Source organism: Balaenoptera ricei, chromosome 20, assembly GCF_028023285.1.
Source record: "Balaenoptera ricei isolate mBalRic1 chromosome 20, mBalRic1.hap2, whole genome shotgun sequence".
Classification (NCBI taxonomy): Eukaryota; Metazoa; Chordata; class Mammalia; order Artiodactyla; family Balaenopteridae; genus Balaenoptera; species Balaenoptera ricei.
The window spans coordinates 55,406,090-55,426,752 of record NC_082658.1 but is presented as its reverse complement, the minus strand read 5'-3'; the positions used below and the strand labels follow the sequence as shown (position 1 = coordinate 55,426,752).

Genomic DNA, 20,663 nt, shown 5'->3' with positions numbered 1-20,663 from the left:
TCTTTCCTTGACCTGGGTGATAGTGGCAAGGGTGTTTATTTTATACCTAGTTGTTAACTTGAACATGTAAGTTTTAAATAATTCTCTGTGTGTATGATACGTTTCATAATTTGAAAAAAATGTTTTTAAAAGGAAAAAACTATTTTAAACAAAGAGATTAATTGTAAAAGGGACTGGGTACAAAATTAACTTATTAAAATCAAATTTTTCCAATATAAAAACTATAACCAGTTCAACAATATCATGGAGAAAAAGAGACCCATGATAATTTAAACAATAAAAATAAAATACCCCAAATTAACAGATTATCAAAAGATATTACTATATATTATAACGTTTCTTATTAATTGGTTAATATGTATGGAAAAAATGTCTTATGAACGAAAGAACAAAATTTAAATAAATTGAAAGAAAAAAATGTTATTCTTGAATAGAAAGACTCAATCTTAAAGATGTTCATTCTTCTTAAGTTAACCTATACATTTAACCCAATCCTTGTTCCCAAAAAAATAGGAACAGTACTATTTTTGGAACTAAACAAAGAGATTCTAACGTTCTTATGAGAAATAGATATTTAAAATATCCAGGAAAACTCTGAAAAGGAGAGTAATGAGGACAATAATAAAAACAATTTGGTCCCTGCACATGAATAAATAGACCTACCTGAACAGAATAGTGAATCCCAAAATAGACACAGACATACTTGGGAATTTGTTATATTATAAAGATAGCAGTTCAATAAATGAGATTGGGTCAACTGACTAGCCATCTGGGGATAGATTAAAAAAAAAAAAACAACTCAAGTTGCATCGGCACTTCTCTCCCTAAATCAAAATAAACTGCGAATGGATCCAAGAACCAAATGTAAAGACTAAAATCACAAAATACCAGAAGAAAATACATAATACTTAAAAATTTTTAAATCTTGAATAAAAGTCATTTGATTTTGTAAATCTATGTGGTTTCTTCTTTTTTTAAAAAAAATGAAATTGCACTTTTTAATCACAGAGGATAAAAGGCCCCATAACCTGACGATACTCTGATGAAACTTTACATCCTGAATATTACTGAGATGTTACTTTAAAAGAATATTAAGGTGAAAATTCCAGAATATTTTGTGTCTGTTCTACCAGGCAAGCACTAAATTAACAATATAGGAAATAATATCACATTTCAAGTTTTCCACCTCTATTGGAGAGGAATCTCCCAATGAAGGAAATTATTATCAAGTGCTCATTTGTGATACATGCTTTAAGAGATTGTGGATGAAGAAATGCTGTTTTTTCAAACCTTGAAGATCTCCACTAAAGTACGTGTTATTTTTGAAACTGTCAAAATTCTTCAAAGTGAATAAGGCTCTCCCAAATACGAATGAACAGTGGATTATCGGACATTTAAGGAAAGCCTCCAACACAAAAGAGAGCAGCCAAAACAAAGGGAAATTACTTTCAACCTAGAATTCCAAATCCAGCCAAATGACCAACTGGTGTAAAACAGCTGTTGTCAATCATGCAGGAACTCAAAACCGTTACCTCCCACGCACCGTTTCTAGGAAAGCTACTAAAGAATGCACTCCACCAAAACGAGGACATAAACCAAGAAACAGGAAGACAAAGGAAATAGGCAATCAAACAAGAAAAGAGGCTCACAGAAGTCCCAGGGTGACACCTGGGTAGCAGGCCTCGAAACCAACCAGTCGGACTGAAGCAAGAGGACAGGGAGTTCCAGGAGGGATAGTGCTAAGAAAAACATGAAACCAATAACATGCTTGACAAGTCAGATAGTGAGGGAAAATATTATTCAAAGGGGTTTTATTGGTTGGTCTGGAAGAATTAATGACAGTGAAGAGTGTACTTACAAAAATAGTGAGGTAATTGTTAATTGCAAAAAGAGCAAACATCACACAAGCAAGGAAAGAACCAGAACAACAGAAAATTACTTGGCTCAGCAGTAGACAATACTAACAGAGTCATATTAAGAAAAACACTGAATATCAATTTAACCAAAAATTGTGTCATAGCTATACTGGGAGGATGGAGGGGTATAAATATGTATGGGAACATTTCTAGTAGCATAAACATATTCTCGTACATTCTTCAAGCTGAAGACCTTGAATCTGACTCTGTCAACATCTTGGCAAGCCCACTTGGGTATGTATACTATCCCACAGTGCACAAAAATGTTTCTTCATCTTCTCAACTTGACAAGATTTTTCAAAATAACTTTGAGGCAAATTACCAAATTTTAATTTGTCAGTCAACACGATGAATTTGGAAAATACCTTCCTGATGTTGAGCTGAAAACCGTGTGAGGATCTTTTTTCACAGTGATGTTAAGGCTTAGCCAGAAATTTATCAATAAGTTTCTGGAATGCAAATTTATTTTCTTGATAAATAAAATTTCTTATAAAAAAATCAGCCTGGGGAATAATTTTTGTAAAATATTTTCTGATTTGTCCTCAGACAAGTGGTCAGGCAGTAGAGGCAGGACAGGGAAGCTGGCTGGGTTTGGTGCTGACAGCCCAGAATGAACTGACAGGATGGGAAAAGTGCTGTCAGAGCAGGAGAAAAGGAGGAAGAGGAAGTCCCATACGCAAAACATGGACAGACGCCAATGTCCCCTGTCCTGCTCTGGAGAAGTCCCACTACAGGACTTCCCTGGTGGCACAGTGGTTAAGAATCCGCCTGCCAGTGCAGGGGACACGGGTTCGAGCCCTGGTCCGGGAAGATGTCACATGCCGCGGAGCAACTAAGCCCGTGCGCCACAACTACTGAGCCTGCGTTCTAGAGCCCACGAGCCACAACTACTGAGCCTGCATGCCACAACTACTGAAGCCCGTGCGCCTAGAGCCCGTGCTCTGCAACAAGAGAAGCCACCGCAATGAGAAGTCCGCTCACCACAACGAAGAGTAGCCCCCGCTCACCACAACTAGAGAAAGCTTGCGTGCAGCAACGAAAACCCAATGCAGCCAAAAATAAAAAAAAAATAAAAAAAAAAAAAGAAGTCCCACTACACAGAGGAGTCTGCTACATACACAGCAATAACAGCTCTTTTCAGCCAGGGTACAGACGACATCTGGAATATGTTTGTGTTAAGTACTCTCTGTAAGGCTGGTCTGGCTGTAAAACGTGGTAAAAGCCAATTTGGACTTCAGAGTTCAAATGTTTGGGATATAAGGTGGGATAACAAAACCCCTTGTGAGATAAAATAGGTGCTATTAGGGACTGGAAGCCTCCCAGAATTAAGGGAGAGTCAGGTAATTCTGAGGACAATCAGGACATTTGAAGAGCATGCTTATTTCAAGATCTTATCTAGACCATGAACACAAAAAAGTAAACCTGATAAAGTTATCTGCCCCTCCTTGGAGTCTTCATACGTTTTGGAAAAGCTGAAACTATCTTGGATGCCTTTACTGGTTTAATGAGCCCAAAGTTTTCAAAATCCTTCCCCGTGATCATGGCTTTTTTTTCCCCCCATACATTATTTACTGGATTGAGGTAGTTTTATCATAAAGCCACAAAAATGTAAAGCAGCTTAAAACAGATCTCTCTAGACAACAACTGCCAAAGGATGGGGGTAACTCTTCTCTCTGGAAGAAGTGTTTTAGCCATTATTTGGGTTTTGGCTAAACCCAGGCCATAAATATTTGGCCCAAAGTTGTCTTGTTAAGCTCTACTGTAAAGATTATGCAAATGGTGTTTGAGATAAATATACAATGTGTTCCTCGACAAGAGATGATCACGGCAGACAGAAAAGTTGTCTCCTAAGTTTATCCTTGCTACGTGGGCACAAAGCTCAAACATCAGGTGGACACACCACTGTGGGGGGAAGGGAACAAGATGCAGGAAGCCTAGCTGAAAGCCCCCAGCACAGAATATTCAAGAACATTATGGAAACAGTACAACTTGTAAGTCCATCAGTAGTGGGCTGATGGATTAAATTACAGTACAGCAAAATCATGGGATGCTATAAGCCATGGAAAATAATTATGTAGTTCTGTACATACAGAATGGAAAATCTCCCACACATATTGTTAACCTTAAAAAAAAAAAAGCAAGTTGCAAAAATACTGTTTATAATGGGATCCTGTTTTATGTGTGCAGCGTGTATTTTTGATTACATGGTAATCATGGTTACTTCTACGGAGTGGGGCTGTGTGCTGGATTTTCAGTTTTTCCTTTATATACTTCTACATCAATCTCTTTTTTTTTTCTTTCACAGTGAGCATGCACTACTTTTGTAGTTTAAAATTTTTAATTTAAAAATTAAAAAAGATTTTAAAAATTAAAAAAAAGCAACCATATGAAATGGGCGGGGTGGAGTGATAAAAAATATACCAAATCTTTAACAGTGGTTATCTTTGGGGGAATTTTTTTCTTCCTTCTACTTTTCTGCATTCTGCAAATCTTCTAAAAGGATGAAGAATTTTATAATGGAAAAATTAAATAAATCATTTTGAGAACACTTTGAAAGTATAGAACAGTGAGGACAGTATGCTACTATTCATGTTAAAAAGTACACTTAGATAGACATACACTCTTATCCCTGGGATGTTACACAAGAAACTGGTAACCTTGACTCTTTCTTTTTTTTTTAATATATTTTTTAAAATTTATTTCATTTTTAAAAAAATTTTTGGCTGCCTTGGGTATTCGTTGCCGCCCGCGGGCTTTTCTCTAGCTGCGGCGAGCAGGGGTTACTCTTCGTTGTGGTGCACGGGCTTCTCATTGCAGTGGCTTCTCTTGTTGCAGAGCACGGGCTCTAGGTGTGTGGGCTTCAGTAGTTGTGGCGCACGGGCTCAGTAGTTGTGGCTCGCGGGCTCTAGAGCACAGGCTCAGTAGTTGTGGCTCACAGGCTTAGTTGCTCCGCGGCATGTGTGATCTTCCTGGACCAGGGCTCGAACCCGTGTCCCCTGCATTGGCAGGTGGATTCTTAACCGCTGCGCCACCAGGGAAGCCCCTGACTCTTTCTTTAGAGAGAAACAGAGTCACTGGGGAACAGCAGTGGAGGGAGATTTTTCATTCTCAGCCCTGACTTTTGAATTTTACAACGTGCATTTATTACCCCTTCTAAAAGGTGAAAATGTTTTAAAAATTAAAACTATTATATCACCTTGCAAAATTTGTTTTGAAAATACTGTGTTCACACCAAGTTTTATGAGGCCATTTTTTTGAAGGGAAAACAATGTTTCTTGATTGTTTATTTTTTGCAAGGACTTTTACATGTCATCTCGCCTCATGACCATATCAGAAAAGGGTTTTTTAAGTAGATAAGGAAACTCAGGCTCAGAGGAATGCAGTGCTTGCCTGAGGTCACACAGCAAAACAGACCTGCTCCAGGCTTCGAACTCTAGTCTGCCTGGCACTGACGCTTATGCTTTATTCACTCTCACAGGCTGGCCCTGAGGATTAGAAAGAAGTAGCCACCAACCAGTGCTGACCTATGGCCCCTCTTTACCTCTCTCTCAACTCTTGTTTTCTCTCATACTTAAAATGTAAATAGCGATCATTGATGTTTAATAAAATTCTGTTATTTGAATACAATCGTTTAATTCATGGGAAAAGGGCAACTGGTGGGCTGTGTGTGCTCATATTCATGTGACTCCAAGCATGTCTGGGTGCCTCTCCAAACTCAGTGCCTTTGGGGGTACCCAGCTTGATGGGACAATGTGTCTTGCAGATTCAACCTCATTATGTGGTTGCAAATGTCACAGCCGGGGTAACCCTGCCTAGTCTCCCATCTCTTCAAAATCTTATTGTTGATTCATGAGGCCATTTTTTCGGGATCCTGCTTGGCCATACCTCAAAAAACCATGAACCCTATCAAAGCAGATCTCGACACCCCTCCCTGGTCAAAGGCTTATCTTAAACCTCTTACCCTCATCTTCACACTCTGCTTGTCACCTGTTTCCTGATCCGTGTGGCTTCTCACTCCTGCCTTACCCTCATCTCTCCGACCTGACACTCAGCACTGTCTCTCCGTCTCAGTTCTTTTGATTCCTTCCTCAGACATCATGTGTCATCTCTCCCATGGTTGCTCTGCCTTTGGCTCCCAGGACGACACACTCAGGGTCTCTGTCCCAGACTCCATCTCCACGCAGGCCCTCTCTGGCAAAGCCCCTTCTATATACATTTGCCCCAACAGATAAGGACATTCCATGAGTTAAAGCCAAATCTAGTAGCAACAGCCTAGAAGTGCGGGAAGTAACCTTTCTATAGGGCCTCGCTGATGACCAGAGGGAGCCCAAACCAATCAAGGAGAAAGTTATTTCCTTCCGATTAGGAAAATGCTGTCATCAGAAGGTTTGTCATCTCGGGACTTCCCTGGTGGTCTAGTGGTAAAGAATCTGCCTTATAGTGCAGGGGACGTGGATTCGATCCCTGGTCAGGGAACTAAGATCCCACATGTCGCAGGGCAAATAAGCCCATGCACCACAACTACTGAGCTCACGCGCCTCAACTAGAGAGCCTGCGTGCTGCAAACCACAGAGCCCACGCACTCTGGAGCCTGCATGCCACAACTAGAGAAGAGAAAAACCCACACACCACAACTAGAGAGAAGCCCACGCACCGCAACAAAAGATCCTGCATGCCTCAACGAAGATCCCGCGTGCCGCAACTAAGACCCGATGCAGCCAAAAATAAATTAAATAAATAAATAAAAAGAAAGTTTGTCATCTCTGTAGTCAGCTGCCTTACATAGCTCCTTCTTTATTTCTCGCTTCTGCATCTTATATGGGAAGGAGACATGGCTCCAGGGTAGAACTGTTCACTTACAGAGCCACAGAGGGCAGGGACTTCGCCACTCGACACATGCCCTGTGCCCATCTCGGCTCTTAGCATGTGGAAGGCACTCACTATATATTTTTGAATAATTAATAAATGGATTAATCAAATTTAAAACAGTGGTGATATGAAAATGTCATGATTCTAAAGCTGTAGGAGAGGACATGATCTGACAGCCCCTCAGTTCTCAGGAAAGGCCCCTTGGTGGCTCACAGTCTGGAAGGTTTCGCTGAGCCATTGCGGCCACCTAGTGGCAGAGCACCTACATCACTGGCTGAGTAGGTTACTGGGGTTTTTTCTGTTTTTAATCAGTTTTTTTGAAGATAAAATGTGAAATTAAAATTAAGAAGTGGTAGTAAACATATTACGGGATAAGAGAGATTTAGAAGAATGGAGAGAGAAACCAAGAGATAGGAGTTAAACTCTGGGGAGGGCTGGGGAAGGGAAGGGTGCTAAAGACAGGACAAGCAGAGTGGGAAGGAGCCATGGAGGGTGTCGTACTTGTCAAAGTTCACGTCCAGCATGCCCGCCTTCTCCGGGCTGATTCGTAGCAACGGCGTTTCCAGCCGCCGAATGCAGTCCTGGTCCAGCGTTGATGTCCAGTCTTGGAAGGTTTTTCGAACCAGTTCGTCAATGGCCTGAACCATCTGCTGATAGGTGTGTACGCTCTCCTCTCCCGTCCCGATGTGGGGCAGGAAATGAGCATTGGAAAGACACTGCAGGGGAAGAACCAGGGATGGCTGGATTCACCTGCCACATTCCTCCGTGTCACCATCTCCCTGAGACCCCCATCCCCGCCCCCCCGACACACACACAGACACTCCGACAATATGTGGAAGACTCGGAGGGAAGGTGGAGCCAGAAGGAAAGGTGAGAGGAAGAGGCCATGGCACAACGAGAGAGGGAGTCCAAATGAAGAAAGAGAAGCACAGAGATTCAGCTCGAGGAAAAAAGTTGGGAAAAGAAAGTCCATCACAGGAGGTGAGGGATTTAAGAGGCACAAGGTCGAAAAGTAGCATGAGCCCTTCCTCAGGACAGATCACTACGTCTGCCACCCCCTGGACAGACCCAGTCTCGGTCAGGAAACCTCTCCAGGGACACTCTCTGGAGGCAACCCCCAGCCTCCCCCCCCGCCACCCCACTCCCGCCCCCGCACCGGGCTCAGGCTGCAAACTCTACCATTGCCGCACTGAGAACAAGTTCTGGAAAAGGCCAGGCTTACGTTCATGACCCTGTCGATGCGACGGCGTAGGATCCGCACCCAGTGCGCCTGCCCCGAATGCTGGGCCATGTAGGGCTCCAGGTACGGCCACTTCTTGCTCAGCTCACGGTTCACGAGGGCCAGTTCGCTATTGAACAGCATGTAGAGATCCACCGCCTTCTTGTCATATGTTCTCTTGACGGTCTGATGAAGAAGAGGAAGTTGACAACACACCCAGGGATGCGGGTTCCCTGCAGCTCCACCCTGGAGGAAAGCTACACCCCTGCCGCGGGAGTCCCGCTCCCAAGGCATCCGGACACTGGGGGGACAGCGGAAGAAAAGAGGCACTGGCCATTTAGGACATGGGAGAGAGCATGAACGGAGGTTGGATGGTGTCTGGAAGGAACAGGAGGAACTGAAGGAAGGCATAAGAGAACCGGGGGTGGAGGAAGCAGGCGGGCAGCCGCACCTCTCGGGCTGCAAGCCTGTGGAAGGTGTCCAGCAGTAGCACCCCGTGCTCCACGTCGCGGACTAACTCGAAGGCGGAGGTGATCAAGTTCTGAGTCATCACCTCCAGGTCCTTGACTCCAGCCCGGAACCTGCACCGTTAGAGGCATGCTGAAGGGTGGGTGCCCTCGCCTGCCCCCAAGGACATCCCCTGAGTAAGACTTCTATGCGTTACGTACTGAGGGCTTCCTAGGTGCCAGGCACTGAGTGCTTTACACGCATTAATCCATTTATCGCTCAAAACAGTGCAATGAGGTAGGCTTTATCACTAACTGTATTTTATAGGTGAGGAAACAGAGGCCCCAGGTGGGAGAACAACGTACGTAACTAGTTTGTGGCAGAACCGGGATCCAAGCCCAGAAAGGCTGACTCTGGAACCCTGAGTCTGAGCGGCCACCTCCTTCCTTGCACTTCCCCTGCCCTCCCCATCCCCGACCTGTGGCCTCCACGCTTCCCCAGCACACTCTGCTCTCACCTCCCTGACCTCCCTTCCCTGCTCGACCCCAGAGGCCTGCCTGTGATGCTCTCACCTATTGTAGTCTTCGTGCCAAGAGGTGTTCTTGACGTCCAGGATGCCCCCGCGAACAGCTCGCAGCACGTGCAGGTTTTTGTGGAAGATGTCCTCAATCTCCAGCAAGTTCCGTGTTATCTGGGGCCCCTGGGCGCCAGAGAAGCAGGGGAGGGGACCTTGCTTGCCATCTTCCCAGCGGGCGAAATGGAACTGACAGTCACATACCTGCAGAGGAGTCAGCGTGAGGCTTCCTGCCCTCCTTTCTGAACCTCTCTGTCCTGAGCTCTTTGGTTTAGCTTTAAATGGCTAAAAACTAAGGAGCACCAACCAGATGCAAGGGGCTACCGGGGTGAATTTTAGTTGCAGAATGAAATATGAGATACTAAGGCAGTGGTAACAGGCAAAAGTCTCAAAGCACGGCATGGTGGTCAGGCACACAGTCATGTGAAAAGAACCAAAGCAGCAAGTTCTATGTGTAGCCTCAGCCCCAGCTCCCCCAGCTCCTGGAGCATCTGCTGTTGGCTTTGAGTCTCCTTCCCTGACAGTCTTCCCACCTCGATAAGGTCCTTGCAGCGTTGCACAAAGGCATCGACCTGGGCAAATATGCTGGTCTGGTCTAGGACCCAGCCCCAGTGGGAGAACCTGTCGGAAGAAAGACTGACCAGTCAGAAGCGGGAACACGAGGCATTAACCAACCTGCCCAGGCCAGGCTAGAAACATGAGTCTTAGTTCAGGGGGAGCCTTAGAAAATGAGACCCCAAGAAACAGTTTTCCTGAACCCCAAGAGAAGAAACTCAAGGTGAGGAGAGCCAGAGAGGAAACAAAACATCTCAGTTCTAAGAGAAGGTTTACACACAATGGAATTTTAGACTTCAGGGCCAAGAAAGGAGGAAAAGACCAGGAGGGATTCCTGGGATCAGGGAGAAGGTTATTAGAGTTAGGAGGACCTACGGCTGGGAACTAGAATATCCGCATCCACAGAGAAAACTCGGACCCATGTAAAAACTCTAGAAAAATATAATCCATAGGCTTAAAGTGCAAGCAAAAGGACTCAGAATCTACCCGCTATAGGAACGACAGGTGGGTAACACACAGGATATTAGGGGAGGCCCGTCGTACTGGGTATGCATCTGCACAGCCTGTAGGTAGTGGTCTCTCCAGGCGTGACAACAGGAGATGCAGCCTTGTAGGTCCTCCTTGCTAGAAATGACGTATCCCTCAAAGATCCGGTCCAGGGAGATGGCATGGCAGCACAGGCGGATGATCTCATTGCTCATCTGCAGATGGGGTCCCAACAGCCTCAGTTCACAGCCTTAGTTGCACCCCACCCTCTCTCGGAGTCCCCAAGACCACGCCTCAGGTCTCAGCCTCCTACTTCTGGATTTGGCTCCCGATACCCCTCTCGCCCCTGGCCCTCCACTGTTGGCGTGGCAGCACCTCTGGGTTCCACCTCCACTGCCTGCCTCAGCCCAGCTCTGCAGCTGCATTTCTAGCCAGCGATCGGCTCAGCGCCCTTCCCCCACTCTTTGGCTCCACTGCCCTCCAGGAAATGTGCCGGCTCCTGCTCCTCAAAAGTCGGTGTTCCTTCCTAAGTCTGCCTCTCGCCCACTGCGAGTTCCATCTTTGGAAACGAGAAAGAGTGGGTCTTCCCCTCCAGTACAACTCAGCCTGGGAGTCTGTCCTTCGTGCCCCCCTCCCTCCCTGCACTCCATCTACGCCTCTTTGCAAAGCCCCTCTTCCCGCCTGGGCTACGTCCATCTGGAAGCAAAATGTCCAGTCCAGGCCCCAACTCCGAGCATCACTAAAGTTGATGATGCAGGCAAAAGCCTGTGGTCTCCGTCCAACCTGAAGGGCATTCCTCACTACCTTTTCACCGCAGATGTCTGCCGGTGAATTCCGCCTTCTCCAGAAATCTGCGTCCTATTAATACGGCCACCCCCTTATAACCCTCTGGCCCACCCTCTGCAGACACACACCTTCCGGAAGAGGGAAGTCAGTCTCTCCCGAGTGTTGTAGTGGGGAGAGTTGACCCAGATGATGCGGATGAGACTGATCAGCCTTGGGAGTTTACTAGAGATGTCCTTAGGCCTCATGAAAGCCAGCTCCTGGTAGGGTTCCTTCAGGATCGACAAAAAAGTCAGGTTTGACTGTGCTTGACGAGATCCATCCTGGCGGTAAAGAGAAACCAGGAGAAGACTTACCCCCCGGAAAGAACCGGTTCAAAGCGAGAGCTTTGGATCCTCCTCAAACCCCATCCCGACTTGCCTCTCCCGGGAAGCATTCCCAATTAACCCTACCTGGTGCCAATCACCTCAGGTCTCTGCCACCCTTCAGGACCAGAGCTTGTACATACCTGCTTTTATTCACTTACTAGTTTCTACAAAAATATTTTTATGTCTTTTCTCATGTGTGAGTCCCGTCTCTCCCACTAGACTGGGAATTCCCCAAGCTCAGGTTTTGCGTCTATTTCTCTAGTTTTTCCCCTTGAACTCTAACTCTGCACAAAGGAGACACTCAATAGCTGTTGATCAACTGGCTGGATATCACTCTCATTCAGCCCAGTGGTTGTCACCCAGGCCCTTCACTGCCCTGTTCTCAACGAGGGTTTTAGACTTCTCCACCTAACGGTGGCTCAGTTCCCTCAATACCAGCTTCAGATTCCACCTAGGAAGACAGGGCTTCTCTCTCTGTATTCTACAGACCACTCTGATCTCTGTGCGTCCCAACACTAAGATAATCAGCTTGTCATATTACACCAAATTTAATTTTTTTAAAGTGTTTCTCTTGCAGCTCTCCCGGCTGAACCGCGTGGGTTTGTCTTTGACCCCAGGCCATCTAGTCGTCTCTTTTGTGTAAGTCTTATTTCTCAGCTGGATTGTATGGGTTGGGCTCAGAGAGGGCACTCAATGTAGTACATTTGTTGAGTAACCAGAAGTCTCCCTAACTAAACTATAAGCTCCTTGGGACCTTGTGTTCTACCACTTTTATACTCTCCCACAAGTCCAAGTCCAAGCACTGGGTGCATCTATCTTTGCCTTTGATGACTATGTTGACTCTCTCTTCTTGGCACCTTCAAGTGTCCCAACCGCTGTACACTTTCTGGCAAGCCTCCATCCTTCGATCCACTCACAAACCTGGATCTGCTGGGCCAGCTTCATAAAGGGTGCCAGGTAGGATGACTTGGCAAGACGCAGGATGGACTCGATGTGTTTCACTCCCGGCTTCACCAGCTGTTTGCTGATGCCAGACAGGTCCATGCATCGGTTGCGCCAGAACTCAATCTCCTCCAAAGGACCTAAATTTTCTCCTGTCTCCACGGTCTCCTGGGCACTGAGCACTTCCTTTATCTGCCGTGTCCAGTGGATCATGGAGGCTGCCGGGGAGAGGACAAAACCTCCTGCATTTCTTTGCAGTACTCCCCAGTTGTGTCCTTCCCTGTTCCCCCTACAGAGCCCTCCTAACCCAACTCTTGTCCCAGCCTCTGGGCTGCCCCCCACCTCTCCCCTAGGAGCCCCGACACATGGGAAGTGCCAGCCACTCACTCTCTAGTCGCTGTACCAGCTCTTTGTCTTTAACCACCACCTCAGGCTTCATGTTCATGGCCTCTGCAGGGATGTAGAGAACAGTGTGCCCCTCCAGTTTGTACCGAGTATCTAAGGAAAGGAAAGGACCATGAGAGTTCACAGAGGGCGATGGGTGTATGCCACCCCAGTTCCAACCGTGGTTGATGATCTGGGGCCCAGGAAGTCTACGCATTTCAGGAGAGCAGGCAGGAGAAACTATGACTCATGCTTTTTTGATATCAAGCGGGAAAATGGCAGAAGGCAGAGATACCTCACTGAGATATAATAAGAGATTGTCACAAAATACGGTCAAAGATCTACACCATGCCCTCAACACTCTCTTCTATGACACATGTACTCCCCCTACTGCCCCCCCCCCCCATCTCCCCTTACCCTACATGTACTCTTGGAAATTTCCAACTCTGAGCAGGTCTGGCCAACTGTTCTACAGCAGGAAACTCTACCTGGATTAGAAGGCAAACTCTGTACCCTGTTCAACTCATTCAACAAACACATTCCAAGCACCTACTCTGTGCCAAGCAACGCGGGTACTCAGGATCAATCTCCCCCCTGCCTCACTCTCTCTACTGTTGGTGGGGACTGGGGAGAAAGCAGGCATTCCAGTCTTTCCACTCACCTGTCAGGCAGGCCAAGAACCTGTGCAGGTGAGAAGCAAAATGATTTCGAATGCTCTCGGGCCAGGTTGTGTTTCTAAAGATCTGAGGGGCAAAGACGCCGTTGAGCAGCCGAAGCAGGGCTGGGATGTAGGAACCCCGCACTGTCCCAAAATGCACAGTCGCCTCAAAGTTCTCTGGAGTGATGGGAACTGGCGCTTGGCGAATGAAGTAGACAATCTGATTCTGGGTCTGCATGAAAGACAGTAGATCAGAGTTCAGGGTCCAGGCCCAGCCATGATACCCAAGGGAACCTGAGGCTCCAATCATGAAAGCCTGGCTGAGTTCTTCATCGCATTCCCTTAGCGTATCCAATCCTTCTCCAAATAAAAGCAACATGAGGTGCTTCCTGTTCTTGTCAGGGACATAACAGAGTCCGTATACAGAGATGTGGGGAGGACATGCAGAGAGCATGCCTTGAGGGTAGGGACTGTGTATTTTGTCCAACTTGGCTCCAGACCTAGCACAGTGACGGGGACATATTAGATGCTCCATAAATGATGGATGGATGGATGGATGGATGGATGGATGGATGGATGGATAAATGGAAAGAAAAGGATATAGGAAAACCAGAAAGGAGAAGGACCAAAAGTAAGAGACAACTGTCTAGGGTTTTCCGTTTCACTTGCATATACTTTTCCCCCAATTTTTCACTTATACTTCAGTTTTGTTTATGCTGAGTTTTTGTTGTTGTTTACATTCAGAAATGTATAACTCTCCTGTTGTTAAAACTTCTTAAAGTTTCTGACTTCTACATGCTTAGAAAAGTCATTTCCACTCTAAGATCAGATTCACCTGTCTTTTTTTCTTTAGTACTTTTGTAGCTACTCTTTATACTTGATTTAACTTTAAAAACTGAAAATAAAATGCAAAGAAGAAATTCATAATCATTCATCTTCCCACTACCCAGAATTAAATTTTGGCATTTTTTTTGTTTTTGGTTTTTTTTGGCCATGCCATGCGGCATGTAGGATCTTAGTTCCCTGATCAGGGATTGAACCTGCGCCCCCTGCATTGGACGCACGGAGTCTTAACCACTGGACTGCCAGGGAAGTCCTTGTATTTCTTTTTTTTTAAAAAAGCTTAACAATTATTATTTTTGTTAAAATGATATGTTAATTATAAATAACTGAAACAATGCAGAAAAGTACAAAGATAAAAGTTTAAATGTCATCTAAAATTCCACCACCCAGACATTAATTATGATCATGAGAGAAAATACTATTCCAGATATCTCTCTATAGATATATAGATATATATAGATATAGATATAGATATATAGATACAGAAAAATAAATTAAAATAGTTATTTCAAAATAGGATCATGCTATTTTTTTTTTTAATATTATTTATTTATTTATTTATTTTTGGCTACGTTGGATCTTTGTTGCTGAGCACGGGCTTTCTCTAGTTGCGGTGAGCGGGGGCTTCTCTTGTTTCAGGGCACAGGCTCTAGGCACGCAGGCTTCAGTAGTTGTAGCACACAGGCTCAGTAGTTGTAGCTTGCAGGCCCTAGAGCGCAGGCTCAGTAGTTGTGAGCACGGGCTTAGTTGCTCCGTGGCATGTGGGACCTTCCTGGACCAGGGCTCGAACACGTGTCCCCTGAATTGGCAGGCGGATTCTTAACCACTGCACCACCAGGGAAGCCCCAGGATCATGTTATTTGTAATTAAAAGTATTAAATTTAATTTTACTTGGGTTTAATAGAATAAAAACACATTGATGTGACTATAGTAAATGGTTGAGCTTCAAATAAATGTTTCTTTATCTCTAAGAGAGATTTCTTCCTAAAAGACCCCTTTCTAAGGTTATAAGAAAGCTTATGAAAAATATTAAGAGGTCAGGACTCCCCTGGTGGTGCAGTGGTTAAGAATCCACCTGTCAATGCAGGGGACACGGGTTCGAGCCCTGGTCCGTGAATATCCCACATGCCGCGGAGCAACTAAGCCCGTGCACCACAACTACTGAGCCTGCGCCCTACAGCCCGGGAGCCACAACTACTGAACCCATGTGCCACAACTACTGAAGCCCACGTGCCTACAGCCCGTGCTCCACAACAAGAGAAGCCACCGTGATGAGAAGCCCATGCACCGCAACAAAGAGTAGCCCCCGCTCGCCGCAACTAGAGAAAGCCCACGCACAGCAACGAAGACCCAATGCAGCCAAAAAATAAATAAATAAATGAATAAAAAGAGGTTAGTTTTCTCACTACCTTCCAATTTTAAGTTCAGTTGACTCGCTGCTTTGAACGACAAGAACATTGGCATCCTCTTACTCTCTTGCATTTCTCACCACTTCCCAATTTTTGTTATACTATTATTTTTACATTGTCCAGGTTGATAACATTCACATTCTATAACATAACCATAATTACCATGGTTATTTAGTATTAGTTCTTTATTTAAATGAATTGAATATTCACAGAGTCTCTATTCCTGAGTTTTCTATTTGGTTCATTCCTTTTTTTTTTTTTTGGTTCATTCTTTAATGAACTGGATTTCCATTGATGATGTCATTTTTGCTTTTCAAAGTAGGGTTCTTTCAAGACTAAAAATGACTGCCTGGGCTTCCCTGGTGGTGCAGTGGTTAAGAATCTGCCTGCCAATGCAAGGGACATGGGTTCGAGCCCTGGCCTGGGAAGATCCCACGTGCCGTGGAGCAACTAAGCCCGTGCGCTACAACTACTGAGCCTGAGCTCTACAGCCCACAAGCCACAACTACTGAGCCCACGTGCCACAACTACTGAAGCCTGCGTGCCTAGAGCCCGTGCTCCACAACGAGAAGCCACGACAATGAGAAGCCCGCGCACCGCAACGAAGAGTAGCCCCCACTTACCACAACTAAAGAAAGCTTGTGCACAGCAACGAAGACCCAACACAGCCAAAAATAAATAAATAAATTTATAAAAAATAAAATAAAATGAAAATGACTGCCTATTTGTTGCCTCTATACTTGACCATCTAGGCTGGGAATTATACCCTTGGGTTACACTATGGTTCCTGGAGAACTCGTAGGTATAACTTCTGGGTGTTCAGAGAAGTCTGAGATCAGCCTAATGGTTCCTCTTGGTAGATAATTTGGGTTTTTGACTAGAGGCCTAAATAATTTTTTCCCAAATTTTTATTTTGAAAAAAATTCCAACCCATAGAAAAGTTGCAAGAAAGGCACAATGAACAATAACATGATCATCATCTAGATCCACTAATTGTTAACATTTTGCTGTACTTGTGCATGATTGCACTCTCTCTCATTTTCTCTCCCTCTCTCTCTGCTGAGCCATTTCAGAGTTAGCAGCAGACGTTATAAAACTACACCCTTACATACTTCAGCATATGGCTCCTAAAAGGGAGGATATTCTCCAACATTCTCAATACTATAATTATCACACTCAGAAAATTTAACTTCATTTAATACTTTATATAATACACAGTTTATATTCAATTTTCCACAGTGGTCCAAATAATGTCATTTACAGCTGGTTTCTTCCCATCCAGGATCCAATACAGATCACACATGGTTGTGTCCCCTTTAATTCCACATAGTTTCCCAGTCTTTTTCTTTCTACCATGACAGTGATATTTCTAATAGTCCAGGCCAGTTGTTTTCCAAAATGTCCCTTAATTTTGATTTATTGGATTGTTTCCTCATTATTAGATGCAGGTTAAATATTCTTGGCAGGAATACCACATAGGTGATGTTCCCAAAGAATTAATTTCCCCGAATTTAAGTAACCTAACTAAGACGTGTATTGACATTAAACACTGTGTAACAAATTTTTGTGGAATAAAGTATGTCCTTTCAATTCCCACATTCTGTTCCTTCTGCAGTTCAGGGAAATTCTCTGTATTTTTTTTTTTTTTTTTTTTTTGGTTGCACTGGGTCTTAGTTGTGGCAGGCGGGCTCCTTAGATATGGCATGTGAACTCTTAGTTGCAGCATGCATGTGGGATCTAGTTCCCTGACCAGGGAGGGATTGAACCTGGGCCCCCTGCAATGGGAGCTCAGTCTTATCCACTGCATCACCAGGGAAGTCCCTCTGTATTTTATCTTTAAATTTATATTCTGTTTCATTAGTTGGTACCCTATGTTAGATCACCTGTGTCTGTCTTTCACATCTATTAACTTCTCTCCAATTGTATTGTCATTGGTTTTTTCTTCTGCATACACTGTAATTATCTCAAGCCTCTCTTCTACATCTGTTCCAATTTTCAGTGGTAGCTATTCAGTTCCTTGCTGTTTCTAACCTACTAATTTTAACATGTAAACATGCTGCTTTCTTTATTTCAAAAATCTGCAGTCTCCCTTTTATTTCATTCTCACGTTTTATCATTTCGTCTCTCAGCTTATTAAAAAATTAAACTCGTGTTCTTATTAAGTCACACTGTAACATGATGCTGTTGTGAGGAATTGCCTTCTGTTCAGTTATGTTTTCCTCTTTTGCATGTTTTGTTCTGTTCTTTTTCTCCCTTGATGTAGTATGCTTGCAGTTGCCATGCAATTTCTTTTCACTTGCCTCATGCTTGCGCAGCTCTCTGAATTCATTCTTTTTGCTTTAAAGTACTGTGGGTGACTTCCTGATGTCCCACTGTGAGAGCCCAGTTTCATTTCCCCCTCGAAGTTAAAGTGAAAGGGTTGGGTATTTTATGTTTCATTCACTTTTCTCTAGCCTAAGATAACTGCATGAGGGGATGGGCAGATGGTTAAGGCTAATTTAAAACAGTGTAAAATCTTTGTTAAAATACATGGGCTCTTTCTTTTCAGATTTTGTAAAAAACCGAGGTTCACTCCATCTCACTAGGGGGTGTCCACCATTCCCGCAGGGAGGACGGTTTCCATAAGTCAGTACATAGACCTTTCATTGGTCCCCACTTTTAAAGTTTATTAGATTAGATTTTGCTTCTTTCCTTGTTTGTTTACTCTTGGGTGTTTGTTGTTGTTTTCTCGTTTTACTTTTTACTATTTATCAAGTATTCAAGAGTAATAATTTCTTAAGGGAGTTTTTCAATTGTCCATCTTGCCCCAGGAGAATACAATTAAATCCGTGATCTATTTAGAATATTTTTTGGCATGCTAAATAGATTTTTTTCAGCTTTGTCGAGGCATAATTGACAAATAAACATTGTATATATTTAAGGTGTACACCTTGCTGTTTTGACATACATATACACTGTGAAATGATCATTGCAATCAAGCTAATTAACATATCCATTATCCCATATGGTTACCATTTTCTTTCTCTTTCTCTTTTTTGTAGTGAGAACACTTAAGAACTACCCTTTAGCAAATTATACATTATAGTATTATTAACCATAGTTACCATGCTGTATATTAGATCTCCAGAGCTCATTAATCTTGCATAACTGAAACTTTGTACAATTTTTCCCCAGTTTTATTGAGATATATTTGACCTATAACATTGTATTGGTTTAAGGTATACAGCGTAATGATTTGATATGTATATTTATTGCAAAATGATTACAATAAGTTAACACCTATCACCTTACATAATTACAATTTTTTTTTCTTGTCAGAACTTTTAAGATCTGTTCCCTTAGCAACTTTCAAATATACAATACAGTTTTGTTAACTAGAGTCACCATGCTGTATGTACATTACATCCCCAGAACTTATTTATCTAATAATTGGAATTTTGTACCTTCTGACCAACTTCATCCATTTTCCCTACTCCCCCATCCCCAACTCTGGCAGCCACCAATCTGTCCTCTGTTTCCCTCCATCTGAATCTCTGTTTCTCAATCTGTCCTGTTCTCTGTTTCTATTAGTTTTTTTTTTTTTCTAGATTCCACATGTAAGTGAGATCATACAGTAATTGTTTTTCTCCCTCTGACTTATTTCACTTAGCATAATACCCTACAAGGCCACCCATGTTTTTGCAAATGGCAAGTTTTTTTTCTCTCTCATTGCTGAATAATATTCCTCTGTGTGTGTGTGTGTGTGTGTGTGTATTCCACATTTTCTTTATCCACTCATCAATGATGGACACTTAGGCTGTTTCCATACCTTGGCTATTATAAATAAACTATAAGGAATGTGGGGGTGTGGATATTTCTTCGAGATCGTGATTTCATTTCCTTTGGATATACACCCAGAAGTGGAATTGCTAGATCATATGGTAGTTCTATTTTTATTTTTTTGAGGAACCTCCATACTGTTTTCCATAGTGACTGCACCAATTTACATTCCCAGTGCACAAGGGTTCCCTTTTCTCCACATCCTCATCAATATTTGTTATCTCTTGTCTTTCTGATGATGGCCATTCTAACAGGTATGAGGTGATACCTCACTGTGGTTTTGATTTGCATTTCTCTGATTAGTGATATTGAGCACCTTTTCACATACCTGCTGGCCATTTGTATGTCTTCGTTGGAAAAATGTCCTTTCGATTCTTCTGCACAGTTTTTAATCACATTGTTTTTTCTTGCTATTAAATTGTATGAGTTCTTTATATATATTTTAGATATGTATTCATCTCTTATCAGGTATATGATTTGCAAATATTTCCTCCCATTCATAGGTTGACTCTTCATTTTGTCGATGATTTCCTTTGCTGTGCAGAAGCTTTTTAGTTAGATGTAGTCCCACTTGTTTATTTTTGCTTTTATTGCCTTTGTTGTAGTGACAGAAAATTTGTACCCTTTGACCAACATTTCCCTATTTCCCCCTTGCCCCACTAGATTTTTTTAATAGAAAACCTTTGTTTTCCACATTTCCCAATTCTATTCATTGAATAATCCATCTTTCCCCACAGATTTTAAATGCAATTTTTGTAGAAAATGCTTACATATATGTTTCTGGACTCTCTCTGTTTCTTTACTGTTGATTATATAATACATATTCGTGCCCCAATCTAACTATTTTAATTACTGTAATTTAATAAAAGATTTTCATATTCACAGGTCTCCTACATTACTTTTCTTCTTCATCTTTTTTTTTTTTTTTGCTATTTTCATTTCATTTTTCTAGATATACTTTAAATAATCCTTTACACTAGGGATCTAGGGTCTGGGGCACTTTGATTGGAGTTGCATTAAAACAATACTTTTTTGGATGGAATGATCTTTATAATATCAAGATTCCCACTCAGAAACAGGATAGGGCTCATCATTTATTTAAATCTTCTTTCTTGGCCTGCAACAAAGTTGTTTTCTTTTGTATAAATCCTGCATTTTTTTTTGCAAATTTTTGTTACTTTTGTGAATGAAATATTTTTTTCATGATGCTTTATAGCCGATTATTGCCAGTACACAGGAAAAAGCCATGGCCTGTTTTGGGCTTTGTTTAATGTGGAAGCTTCACAAATTATGTTGCTGAGCAGGGCCATGCTAATCTTCATTATCATTTCAATTTTTGCATATGCGCTGCCAATAAAAGCAAAGCAATAGCCTTTTTCTTTTCCAAAATT

General features: G+C 43.2%; 1 protein-coding gene across 1 annotated transcript in view; it reads right to left on the bottom strand.

The window, feature by feature from the left end:
• Positions 1-20,663, bottom strand: part of DNAH2 (dynein axonemal heavy chain 2) — a 94,997-nt gene that overhangs the window by 64,914 nt on the left and 9,420 nt on the right. Inside the window, 8 exon segments of the mRNA XM_059907447.1 lie at positions 7,287-7,501; positions 8,008-8,190; positions 8,456-8,585; positions 9,024-9,229; positions 10,981-11,172; positions 12,139-12,377; positions 12,547-12,657; positions 13,205-13,433. Of these exon segments, the coding sequence (XP_059763430.1) occupies positions 7,287-7,501; positions 8,008-8,190; positions 8,456-8,585; positions 9,024-9,229; positions 10,981-11,172; positions 12,139-12,377; positions 12,547-12,657; positions 13,205-13,433 (1,505 nt within the window).